This window comes from Scardinius erythrophthalmus (genome assembly GCF_964197995.2).
Source record: "Scardinius erythrophthalmus genome assembly, chromosome: 9".
NCBI classification, from domain to species: domain Eukaryota; kingdom Metazoa; phylum Chordata; class Actinopteri; order Cypriniformes; family Leuciscidae; genus Scardinius; species Scardinius erythrophthalmus.
The window spans coordinates 16781300-16794652 of record NC_138229.1 but is presented as its reverse complement, the minus strand read 5'-3'; the positions used below and the strand labels follow the sequence as shown (position 1 = coordinate 16794652).

The window sequence follows — 13353 nt, the reverse complement described above, 5'->3', positions numbered from 1 at the left end:
AGTTCACATCAAGTGCGCTCCAGCCTGCCCACAACAGTGCTTGCATGCAATTTTCACAAAATGTTTTGACAATTGCGTTCTTGTGGTTATCTTCTTTTAATACATTTTAAATTGTGGTAGAGAAAAAAATGTTAGAGAGCTGTAGGAAGTATTGGGAGCGGGGGTAATGAATTGACAACCCAAACTCAAATCAGCATTGGAACTCCTTATGTTGGAAGCATGTGCAGTATCACTTCACCACATTAACATCTTGCAGCACTTTTTTTTCTTCTTGCTATCGTTCAGGGGTATTCAATTAAAGTTCCAAGAGGTCCGGATATTTCCTTACCAGCGGAGGTCCGGACAATACTTTTTTGGAATAGTTATATTTCCTTCAGGGCAGCAGTAGTACTTTTGTAAAAGAAAAAATCCTAAACAGTCAAATTGTCATCAAAGATGAGAATCCTGAGAATTTTTGTATAAAAAAAAAGTAAATATTTTATCAGTTAAGCCCAATTGGATATGTATACATGTATTAAAAGGTAAGATCAGAGGTTTTATCAGGCTATTATTTTCACATTTAGACACCTATGTGTATGGCACACAGAAGGCCTTGTGACAGAGAGAACATACTGAATGGGGGTGCATGGTTTTCCTCTAAAGTCTGGACCATTTTTATTTATTTATCTTTTTTGCTCAAAATAATAAACTACTAAAAACAAACTATGTACATAATCTAATAATCAAAAACTCTCATCTGAGCAGAAAACAAAGTTAACTAATAATTTCAAAGTTTTGTTGTCTTTCCTTGCCATCTCTATTAATAATTTCGCAAATTATAACATTGTTTTTTATGAAATGCTCTTAACATGCTGATTAATAATGCTGTGTATGGGGGGGAAACAAATAATTGTTTGCTGCATTCTCGTTTTCTGCAGTGATTTAGCCAAAGGATCTATTTTGTTGCTCAAAGTGTTTCTGCTACTGTTCTTAAAATAACTGCGTCATCTGCAGCTCTTATTGTGGCGCTTTAGCATCTTCAGTGGGAGAGAGAAGCAATTCGCATGGAGTGGAAAGGGCTTGAATGAAGTGCGTTTGGCTATAAAAATATCAGAGTATTAGTGCTGAAAGACCATTACTATAAACAACCCTGAGCGCTTTTGGTGCGTACTGCTCACTTTAAACTGTAGAAACGGTAAAATGCTGCAATAATGTTTCGCGGCTCAGATGGAACCAAGCCGGAATACACAGAATGTTGGAACTTTTTGTGTTTATGCTTGTATCTTTAATGTTGGTAAAAATGCAATAATCGGGACCATTTTATGTGAACAAGTGAAGTAGAAATGATGATTTATAGATAGATAGATAGATAGATCTTTATTTGTCATTGTAAAAGGAACAACAAAACACTTTTAGCAGCTCCACTGAATTAGCAGGATAACAATAAACAGTATATATAAAATAACATGGACATTTGAAAACCAGATACAATGTAAATGAAAATAGATAAATATATTCAAACAAATAATCAGCATAACAGACAAAGACACATACAACATGACAATAGCATAATTATAGAATGAAAAATAACATATAAATACAAAGATAGTCACAATGGTCATAAACAGTAAGTTTGCACTTCGAATTGCACTTCGTACTTAAAGTAAGGGGTTTATTGCACACGTCTCAAGTATGAAGGGGAGTTATGCATTTAAGCATTCACACACGTTCATAAATATTAATCAGTAATCTTGACATTGATTAAAATATGCATATGCGTATTATGCATTCACTATTGTATATTTTGTTTTGTCTGTGCTTAAAGTGAACAAAATGTGTCCCCTTTCAATGCTCTCTGACTTACGAGAAGCAACATCGTGTTCATTTCATTTGTACTGTACATGTGTCTGTTTCAGAACGGAGCGGTTCCAGGAGAGCCAGTGAAGAAAGATGAAAACTCCAGAAGGGGAAACTGGGGCAACCAGATTGAGTTTGTCCTCACCAGTGTTGGTTACGCAGTGGGGCTGGGAAACGTCTGGAGGTTTCCTTACCTTTGCTACAGAAATGGAGGAGGTGACCAGTTAATTTCTTTTTCTTTGCCCAATGTCTATATTGACTTTCTCTCAGTGCATTTTATAATTTCTTGCCAAATTAGTTAAACATTTAATTTGAAGTAGTTAAACTGGTGGGATTTAGGGTTTTGTTTGTCTAAGTCATGCCATTGAGTCCTTTTCCCAATTCATTGCTCCCCTAAAAGGGTACTCATTTGGTATCAAGTCTCATAACACACCTTACTTAAAATAGACCAGGCTAGAGTAAGCAAGGGTCTCTAGCAGATGGTCCCCGATGACCTGGCCCGGAAACCTCTGCCCCATGATCTCATATTCTTCGAGCTGCCTCTGGTCGGGGCCATATCCTGAATTAGCCCATAATTTAGATAAGTAACTGAACTCCAGCCTATTTAAACAGACAGAATGTGGTCCTCTAAAGTGAACTAAGAGGACTGTTTGTGTGTATTTTTGATAATTTTGTGTTTTTTTATTATATGCATATCATTATTTAAGCCAGTGGTTCTCAAAGTGTGGGGGGCGCAAGGTTACTGCAGGGGGGGCGCGGGAGATCAGCAAAAAAGAAATAAATAAAAATACAGCCGTTACATTACTACGGCGTTCAAGTGCGTGAAAGCGGTAGTGATAGCGCTCTTCTTTTATAAAGCGGCAATGAATCGTTCTTCTTCAGACCGTTGGAACAAGCCCAGCATAGAAGTTGCTCGCCAAAGAAAAAAACCTCTTCAGCGGACCGAAATCCCGAGCTGCTATTGTGAACGCGGCACTCCGCTGCTGTGCGCGCTCTGGTGAGAAGACCAACCAGAAGCTGAGCTCGTGAGGCACTCTCCAAAGCTGCTGCTATATATTAACTTTTAATTATAAATTAAAGTTCTGGTTTATTATTCTCTCTTACTGTTGATTCAATGACATGACAAATTAAAACTATTCCTGTTTTTCATTGCACGTTTTTATTTTATTTTGTAATTTTTTATTTTTCGTTTTTCAAGCAGGCCACTTGTAAGTTTATTATTGCACATTTTTCATTGTAAAAAAAACGTTCCGCATATATACATATCAGATTTTTTTAAAGGTTTAAAGGGGGGCGCGACCAAAAAAGTTTGAGAACCACTGATTTAAGCAATGTTCATCTGTATTTTATCCAGAAGAAGTGTCTTGCTTTTTGGTGTCGGGCTACTGTGGGCCCCTCAGTTTGAGGCCCCTGGCGCATTGGCCCCTATTGCCCCGGGCCATAATCAGCCCTGGTCTTTAACACAAAACATTGTATCCACTTTCTTTTTCTGTTATGGAAAATATCAGCACTGTTGGAATGCAGCTCGTCCAATCAAATTAGACCAGTTATGTAACCTCAGGTGTTACTCACTTTATTTGCATTAGCATCAGGGAACACTATAATGGAATCATACATTGGCTAGTCTTTTTTCTGTAAGTGAGCACACCTAGATATCTGTCTTCAGCTAGAAGATTGATGTGTCAGAGTTTTATGTAACTGTGGGTGTTTGTGCATCACAGGTGCCTTCATGTTTCCATACTTCATCATGCTGGTGTTTTGTGGCATCCCTCTGTTCTTCCTGGAGCTCTCCTTTGGGCAGTTCACCTCCCTCGGGTGCCTGGGTGTCTGGAAGGTCAGCCCTGTGTTTAAAGGTGAGCATGTGGCCATTAAAGGAGATGTGAGAACAACTCTGAAGCATTTCCATGACAACTACACATAATGGATGAATCTATCTGTATTGGTTTGGCTTTGAAAGTAATGTTATGACTTGTCTGACATGTTAGACTAGTAATTAATTTTTAAACATACACTCTCACAGTATTTTCTCCACTTGAGAGTGGCTTGCAGTATGTGTCATTTGAATGCTAAATGTGCCAGGTTCGCTTACATAATTTTTTCCTTTAATGCTAACAAAAGGAACCATATTATAAAGAGTAACCAAATGTTTTGACTTGGTTTGCTACATTAGTTAACATGAACTGACAATGAAAAATACTAAATAAAGCATATATTAATCTTTTAATGTTAATTTCAACATTTACAGCATTTACAATACTTACAACATTTACAAATACAATTTCAACATTTACAACATTTACATTATTAAAATAAAAAAATAGTTAGTTTTATATATTGGACTTTTTTTTGCAAATCCTGTTTGTATTTTGGATTGCATAACTTCTTTTTTCATTTAGCTTTAATATCAAAGCAGCAACATGTAATGTCTTTTATTGAACTGCAAAGCAAATTTATTGTCCTGTGGTTGTTCTCTCTTCTTCAAGGTGTGGGCTATGGAATGATGGTGGTCTCTACCTACATTGGAATCTACTACAATGTGGTGATTTGCATTGCATTTTATTACTTCTTCATGTCAATGACAAACCTGCTGCCCTGGACGTACTGTAACAACCCTTGGAACACCCCTGACTGCTCTGGGGTGGTGGGAACTCCACGAGCTAATGCCACCTTCGCCAATATGTCTGCTGTCGTGTCAGGGGTGACTGAGATAGTCAACCGCACCAAGAGGACCAGTCCTAGTGAAGAGTACTGGAGGTAAATTCAAACCTTTGTATGTTGATTCATCTATATACTGTATTTTATTTAGATATATATTTTTTGAATATCATGAATAATAATATAATATAATATAAATAGTTTTTTTGTTTTGGGAAATCCCATTACATGACATTTCCCAACCTAAACTAACCTTGTGTTGCAGGGACCACATGGCTTTTATTGAACACATTTTCTTTGAATGGCACTTTCTTTATGATATCAAGACAGCTTTGTCAGCCTGACATTTTGACTTTATTCCCCCAACAAATTCTAAGTCTATATGCATTTTTATGTAGTTTTAGATAAATTAGCACTAGAAAAAAATAAACATTACTTAATTGATGTATTTGTTTACACACAAATATCTTGATATTCAACTGTCCGGGTTTTTTATTCCCAGTATTTTTATTTTTATTTTCAATCCATTACTCATCTGTACTTAAAATGCGTAACAGGTTAATACCGTAATTGAAAGCTGGTAATAATAAATGTTTGCAATTTGTCATGATGTTTGGATCTGCGTGCATTGGACTTGACAGATGTGTTTGTTGAATGACATTACAAGACAATGGGACAGAAAGGCACAGAATGTTTTGTTTTTCCAAGAGTGTGAGTGTGATTGTGATTGTATGTGGTATGTGGTTGGGAATGAATGCTTCACTTTACTGCCAACGGTCAGAGAATGCTTTGACCATGAGACGTGTGTGGACCGTTCAACATCTTTATAAATGGTTTGTGCTCTCTGGGTTGTGTTGTCCCTGTGGTATGAAAGACATTCTTGTTCTTGCCTTTTGTAAACTTATTCATTGTGTGGCTGAGGTTATTTTTTTTATGAGACTGTGCTCACAATGCTTTTAATCTAAAGGCAAGCTCTGAAAAATAAAAATAAACATTTAGATTAGCATGATGATTTTGATGAGTGAACTGTTAATGACTTGTCTTGCATCCTGCAGTCTCTCACATCCCTCCTTTACTGGTTTTGCCCTCTCAGGAACTATGTATTGAATATCTCTGATGGCATTGGGAACTTTGGGGAAGTGCGTCTGCCTATCCTGGGATGTCTGGCTGTGTCATGGGTGGTTGTGTTCCTCTGTCTTATTCGAGGAGTCAAGTCATCAGGCAAAGTGAGTAGAACATCCATTCGCCAAGGTCATGGGATCGATTCTCGTGGATGTTGAAATGCTAAATGCTTGAATTGGTCACTGTAGTTTACAAATTAATCTAGTGTATATATTTTTATATTTATAAGTTTTACTCTAGAATTTTATATATATATATATATATTATGTGTGTGTGTATATAAAATACTTACCATCAGTGTTGTCATTAACTAAAACTCCATTAAAATTGTTTTTGTTAATTGAAATAGAGCAGAAATAAATTAAAATATAAATATTAGACTAAAAAATAAAACATTGTGCACAAAAAAATAGAAAAGCAACTAAGTGAAATAAAATACGTTGACTGGAAAAAAAGAATCTATAGAATATAGAGATAGAAGACTATTTTTTTTAAATGATACTAAAAATGAGTTTTAATGTTGTCTTTCCTCAGGTAGTGTATTTCACAGCGACCTTCCCTTATGTGGTGCTGACCATTCTCTTCATTAGAGGAATCACTCTTGAAGGAGCCGTCAGTGGTATCAAATACTATTTGACCCCTCAGTGGCAAAAAATTCTAGATGCCAAGGTCTGTACATTGTATAACAGCAAACTTGTGCATAACTGCAAGTGATCTCTAAGGCTATACACAATAATATTTATTTTATGTTCTGTAGGTATGGGGGGACGCTGCCTCTCAGATTTTCTATTCGCTTGGCTGCGCCTGGGGTGGGCTTATTACCATGGCATCATATAACAAGTTCCACAATAACTGTTTCAGGTAATAATACATCCGTTTTATTTTTCTGCTAATGTGTAATTTTAAACCATTTTTAACCTGTAAATATTGAGTTTTGAGTATTGACCAAGAGCTCTGTGTTGTGATTGGTGTCTGTGCATTACTCTGTAGCACCCCCATGTGGCTTGTACAGATAAATGCATAGAATGACTTTTAACTTTTCTCTTTATTCCTGAAATAAAGGAATACAAGAATTTCAGTTCAGAATATATGATTGCAAACATAATCTAATGATTTGTGTATTCAAACAGAGACAGTATCATCATCAGTGTAACAAACTGTGGCACCAGTGTGTACGCTGGCTTTGTTATCTTCTCCATCCTGGGATTCATGGCTCATCATCTTGGGGTAGATGTGTCAGAGGTGGCCGATCATGGTCCAGGCCTGGCATTCGTGGCCTACCCAGAGGCCCTAACACTGCTGCCCATATCACCACTCTGGTCCCTGCTCTTCTTCTTTATGCTCATTTTATTGGGCCTGGGCACTCAGGTATTCTTCTTGTTTTGTAACATTTTTTTTTTTTACAGTTCTTCCAAGACTTGTGTTGTGTTGTGACTTGTCAAAATGTTTCTTTCTTTTCTTCTGCACAGTTTTCTGCAATTACACCATTGATCAAATGTTTAGGATCTGTAAGATTTTATGTTTTTGAAAGAAGTCTATTATACTCGCCAAGGCTGCATTTATATTACTCCAGTCTTGTTTCAAACTTTATTTTAAAGATCTGGTCTGTGTGCCTTTTTTTTTTTTTAACCATGGTGAGAAAAACAAAAAAAAAAGAACAGTATTTGCTGTATTGTTGCTGTATTTTGTACAGTTGTGCTATGTTAAATACCAACATTTAAATTAAAACCATACACAAATTGCATGCACACAAAACAAAATATTGACTTCTTTTCAGATTTTTGTTTATTACGTTTAGCATATTTATAAATAAATATATTTAATTAAATTGGAAATAATGTTTCTCCCGCACTTTCGAGAGCCATGTCTCATTAGTGTTAAGAATATTTTCCATATTTAATTTCCTTTTTCTGTTTTAAAAAGGAATGGACACAAAATGACAAATTTCTTTCCTCTTCTCCTTTTATGTTCTGTATATATATATATATGATGTAGGTAAAATTGTAAAAAAAAAAAAATTATTTATATATATATATATATATTTATTTTTTTTTTTTACAATTTTACCTACATTATTTTTGTGCTGCTTTGCTGGTATTTCTTTCAGGAGATGTCTTGTTTAACTAGCAGTTTATGTATAAAGTGATATACAATTGCTTATTTTTTTCTGTTTAATGTTGGTGTAGTTCTGTCTACTGGAGACTCTGGTGACAGCTATAGTAGATGAGATTGGAACTGACTGGATTATCAGAAATAAGACCTACGTCACGCTCGGAATCGCTATCGTGGGCTTCCTCCTGGGAGTGCCGCTGACCACACAGGTGAGTAACAAACACATTTGAGCAAAGACATACTGTACACATGTCCTTTATCCATGGATTGACTGTTGTGCTGTGTGCGATGTAGGCAGGGATATACTGGTTGCTGCTTATGGACAATTACGCTGCCAGTTTCTCTCTGGTCGTCATCTCTTGCATCATGTGCATCTGTATAATGTATGTCTATGGTGAGTCCTCTAAGTCACTTTTACATACTGTATATAAAGGCCACAGTTGCTGGATGTAAACCGAGGTGTTAATTTCCATGTGTTTCCAACCAGGTCACAAGAACTATTTTAAAGATGTGGAGATGATGCTTGGCTTCCCTCCTCCAATCTTCTTCAGGGTCTGCTGGAGATTTGTGTCTCCTTTAATTATTTCTGTGAGTAAGAGGTTGTTCTGATTCAAATTTGTCTGAATCAGGTATTGTTCAAACTATATCATTCAAACCAATCCTTTTTGTCTTTCTCTCTTCACAGTTCATTCTGATTTTTACTGTGATACAGTACAAGCCTATTATGTACAATGACTATGTGTACCCTGGTTGGTCATTGGTCATTGGGTTTGCCATGGCTTTGTCTTCAGTTATCTGTATACCTGTCTATGCTCTGTTCAAGATTGCTGTGTCTGAGGGATCGACATTTAGAGAGGTAAGAAGTGCTCTACACAAAGATAGTAATAATACTTTAGAAAAATGTTTAAAATCATGTACGCTTGCAGCATGCAACGAAGACTCCAGTGAAGTCTGTAGACTAATAATAGCAAACCATTTTTAGTAAATCATAGTATTTCTTTTTCTTTCTTTCTTTTTTTTTTCTTCTTTTTTTACAAGGAATGGGTCACTTCATGGGCCGACATGTTGTAACATAACTAGCCAAAAACTTCTCAAAAATGTCTGAGAAGCCAGTGAATGGCCCCATCTATAGTACTGGAGTAAATTTCCTCCTTGTTCATCCTATTCAGTATTTTTTCTGCTCACCATCTGAATACTTTTTTGTTCTTGGTGGAAAATACCCTAAATAAGGGTTAGTTCATCCTTACCCTCATGTCGTTCCAAGCCCGTAAGACTTTCATTCATCTTTGAAACACAAATGAAGATATGTTAATTCAATCTGAGAGATTTTGGTCCCTCCATTGACAGTCTACGCAACTGACACGTTGACGCTTCAAAACGTTCTTAAAGAGATCGTAAATCTAATCCATATGAATTGAGTGGTTTAGTCCAAATTTTCTGAAGAGACCCAATCGCTTCATATGATGAACAGGTTTAATTTAGGCTTTTAGGCTTGTGTGTTAAGCAGGACGTTTGAGCTTCCGCAAGAACTAATGAGGTTTTTTCTTGTGGGTCAAGCAAGTACGGTTTAGCTTCTGTTTATGTTCGATGATCAATGTTTATATCTGAATAAAAGCCTAAATTTACTCTATTCATCATAAATAGGATTGAGTCTCTTCAGAAAATTTGGACTGAACTGCTCAATTCATATGGATTAGTTTTACGATCTCTTTATGAACTTTTTGAAGCGACACAGTTTTCAGATTTAATTTAAAATATCTTCATTTGTGTTTCAAAATGAACGAATGACTTGTGGGTTTGGAATGACTTGAGGGTGAGTAATTGATGACAATTTTTTTCAATTTTGGGGGAACAAACCCTTTACAAATTTTTTTATTTTTTTTATGATAACTTAATTTTCCCGATAAATTCTCTACTTTTAGCTTTAAAGTATGCCAATACTTTTGAACAAAATTCAACTGTTTTTAAAACTACTCTTTCCTCTGCAGCGTTTGAAGAACTCCTTGAAGCCTGACCTGGACTGGGGCCCTGCTCTCCAGGAGCACCGCAAGGGACGATACGCCACCACGGGCCCTGAATCTGTGGAGGTGTGCCCTCTCAAAGAAGAGCTGAAGGATGAGGGGAAAGAGAAACTCAAGGAGAAAGAGGATGAGATCGGTATGACCATCCCAGGAAGCAATGGCTCAACATTGAACCCCACACCCAGCGCATAGAGCCCCTCCACACCTTCCCCCCAGGACGGTTCCCATTCCCACACTGCGGGACAGGCCACTCTCGCTGGAGACCTTTACATATTGTAAGGGCTTTATGAAATCTAACCTCTAGAGAAATTGGTTGTCATCCAAAACCTTTTTCTTTTTGTTCACATAATTTAATACTGCAGTGTTTTTAAAGAAAAAAACAAAACATGTTCATATACAGGTGTTTGCATACACGCAGTGTGTATATAGCGCATTGTACAATATTTTCACTCTGTGTTGAATAGTCCGGAGATATGACTGTAGCGGCAACAGGAGCTACAGTGGGATTTGGCTTGTGTGTGTGTGTGTGTGTGTGTGTGTGTGTGTGTGTGTGTATAGTGGCGGCAGTGCTGGTCAGGTTTAAAAGCTGAAGACCAAATATTCTTTGTGGCAATGTTATAATGCCACTGTTAAGGGGAGTGTTATTTTCAGTTTCTGTTTTGTACCTATTGTCTTGTTTGGGAACCTTCTCATTCACAAGCCAATATGGGTTTTTCAATGGCCAATGCTGATGTCTGAGAGTAGGGTGGCCGATGGTTAATATAATGCCAGTATATGATATAATACATGTTAAATAAAATGACCTTTTAACACTGTATTAACTCAAAATTCGCTTAAATATACAAACCAGGACATGTCTATTGTCCATTGACTAGACTCCCGGTAGGTTTTGGAGCTAAAACTTTCGTTAATCGTCCAAGTAGACTGGCTGATACCGATAAATAAGTATAGGCCAAGAGAATATCCACTCTATTACCCTTTTAAGTGAGAGCAAAAATACAAAACAAAGGATATTTGGTCTTAATCTCTTACTGACTGAGGTATCTGGACCGAGGCAAATAACTTCTCAAGCCAATTCTCAGGGTTACACACAATTTGCTTTTTTGTGAAGCATTTTCCATTACCTTGAGATGATTTATTGCTGATGTTGAGTGTTTGACATGAAGGAGAGGGATTTTCATGTAGGAACTTCCACATGAAATGCCAAATCTGTCTAGTCTTCCAGGCATCTCGAGCCGAGGCATCTCCTGAGCGAGGGGATCACGTGTGCGATAACCAGAAGCAGCTAGTTCCTCATTAGATTCAGTACTGTAGTATGCACACTAACCCTGCTCTTCACAGAAAAGGAGGCATGTTACCAAAAACATGTGCACAGACCTTTGTATTCTGATGATTTAGCTGGTATGTTTGTGTGTATTTTTATGTTGTGTACGCGTGTGAAGAGACTTGAACTGGTGTGTATGTTCATTTAAAGGCATTGGCTGTGCTGAGCCAAGCAGTTGTGTTTTTGAATAATGCTGAACGATCAGAGGTAAACGTAGCATCAGTCACAATCACTGTAGTTAGTGTAACTGTTGGGTAGTCAGCCGTTTTTCCTTTGTATTATTGTGAATAACATTAAATAGTCTTGCGAGACATAAAAGGTCAAACTATCTGACTTTTAAAATAGAAACCACAGCATATTAGGTGTGTTTGATTTGTTCTGTTTTTGTTGGCAATAGGGAGGGAGATACTCAGATTGAGAGTTTGGTAGTTGGTATGGCTAGATGCTGCTTATCATATCATTCCAGTGACGTATCAAAATGATTACTTGGGACTACTTAGGATGCATACGGTTGAAGTGGCACATGTACTTGGATAGAGAGTCCTGGTCACACTGTGAATTTGTCTGGGATGTTGCCTGATGCCTTTTCAACAGGGATTCTGGCAAGGTAGCTGCTAATGTGCCGACGCATCACGTATTGAGACTTCTGATGAAACGGCGAATCGCTGTGTATAGTTAAGTCAAAGTAGTATTGGTATTTCTCTTTTGCGTTGTGCATGGAGAAACGCAATTCGTATGTGACGTGCTGCTTCTGTCATTTTGAGTCGAAATGAGGAGTTTGAAAATACGAACAATACATACAAAGTTTCAGCTTTGAAATAGCTTCATTTTGTTATGAAATTTAAACAAATGTCGTTTTGACGCCTGGCAGATCATTTCTTCCTCTTTTACTACTAGATATTGTAGAGGGAATACAACGAAATGAATAATATTTTAGAATAATATGTTTAAAATCGAAGACTCCAGTGAAGTCCGTAGACTAATTATAGCAAACCATTTTTAGAAATTCATTCATAGTATTTCTTTTTCTTTCTGGAATGGGTCACTTCATGGGCCGACATGTTGAAATCACATAACTAGCCAAAAACTTCTCAAAAATGTCTGAGAAGCCAGTGAATGGCATCATCTATAGTACTGGAGTAAATTTCCTCCTTGTTCATCCTATTCAGTATTTTTTCTGCTCACCATCTGAATACTTCTACATTTTGTTCTTGGTGGAAATATACCTTAAAAGTTTAGTTCATCCAAGAAAGAAAATTCTGTCATCTATTACTTACCCTCATGTCGTTCCAACCCCGTAAGACTTTCATTCATCTTTGAACCACAAATGAAGATATTTTAATTTAGTTCATAAAACTCAATGTTTTTTTTTTTCTGAAAACGACTCAAAATGATGGAGCAGGTCACAGATAAAGTCAGTGTTCAAAACCTGATGGCATAATAGTCTAGAGATCATTGTTATATGTACATTTTATTAATCTCTGCATGAAGGTAAGGTTGTCTATATACCTATATGTATAGCCTATATTCAAGATTTTATCCAAAAATATATATCTATAAAATACAATCTAACTTTAAGAAGTTAGAAAAAAAAAAAAAAAGAGATGCAACAAGAATTAAAGTAACCCTGCTGCCTAACAGGAGATATCGGACACTCAGGGGAGTAGTTAGAGTTTCATTGGTCTTTGTGAGCTAATAGCACAACCATACATGCAAGTCACAGACTCTAGCTTTTCCTCTGTTAGACAGATTAGAGCAGCAGTTTAGGTGTCGTGAGACTAACAGCACTTTTATTTACTGGTTCACTTTAGCTGGCTACGTACACGGTAGCTACTGTATGATTAATCGCTGTCGCAAATGTGAATGCACAAGCTTGAAGTCCTCTCATTTGTCTGATGTGTGGTCCTCAGACCTTGAACGTGGCATGAAGACCATGTGTCTGTCTCTAGGTACTGCAATGTGAACGGACCTTGACATGCAAACTCTTTATATAACAGTAGACATGTTATGCATCAGTGCCGTTCTTGCACTGTTCCACACCTCTAGTCCTCTCTCTCTCTCTCTCTCTCTCTCTCCGTTGTACAGTAATGTAAAAAAAGACAAAAATTCAACTGATGTTTGTGTTATCTGTTTTTATCAGGGTGGGTTGCTGTAGTGGGGTTTATTTTTAGTTGTTTTTACTTTATTTCTTATGGTAACGTAGCTAATGTTATGTGTACAGAGTGCTCTGTGTAGTGGACGTTCTGTCACTATTGATGTCGTACAGTAATTTTAATCAGTATG

The 13353-nt window shown here is 36.9% G+C and overlaps 1 protein-coding gene across 5 annotated transcripts in view; it reads left to right on the top strand.

Annotated features, from left to right (window-relative positions):
* The window catches only part of slc6a9 (solute carrier family 6 member 9), a 56379-nt gene that overhangs the window by 41818 nt on the left and 1208 nt on the right, over nt 1-13353 (top strand). For 3 of the 5 annotated variants that reach the window (XM_081374860.1, XM_081374859.1, XM_081374861.1), the window contains 12 exons: nt 1896-2052; nt 3558-3689; nt 4320-4590; nt 5585-5717; nt 6148-6282; nt 6371-6474; nt 6744-6981; nt 7800-7934; nt 8020-8119; nt 8213-8313; nt 8411-8581; nt 9714-12656. In XM_081374860.1, the coding sequence (XP_081230986.1) occupies nt 1896-2052; nt 3558-3689; nt 4320-4590; nt 5585-5717; nt 6148-6282; nt 6371-6474; nt 6744-6981; nt 7800-7934; nt 8020-8119; nt 8213-8313; nt 8411-8581; nt 9714-9938 (1902 nt within the window). In that variant the 3' untranslated portion in view covers nt 9939-12656. Of the gene's footprint in view, nt 1-1895; nt 2053-3557; nt 3690-4319; nt 4591-5584; nt 5718-6147; nt 6283-6370; nt 6475-6743; nt 6982-7799; nt 7935-8019; nt 8120-8212; nt 8314-8410; nt 8582-9713; nt 12657-13353 lie in introns of those variants that run through there. The other 2 variants (XR_014030807.1, XR_014030808.1) reach the window with 1 other exon arrangement.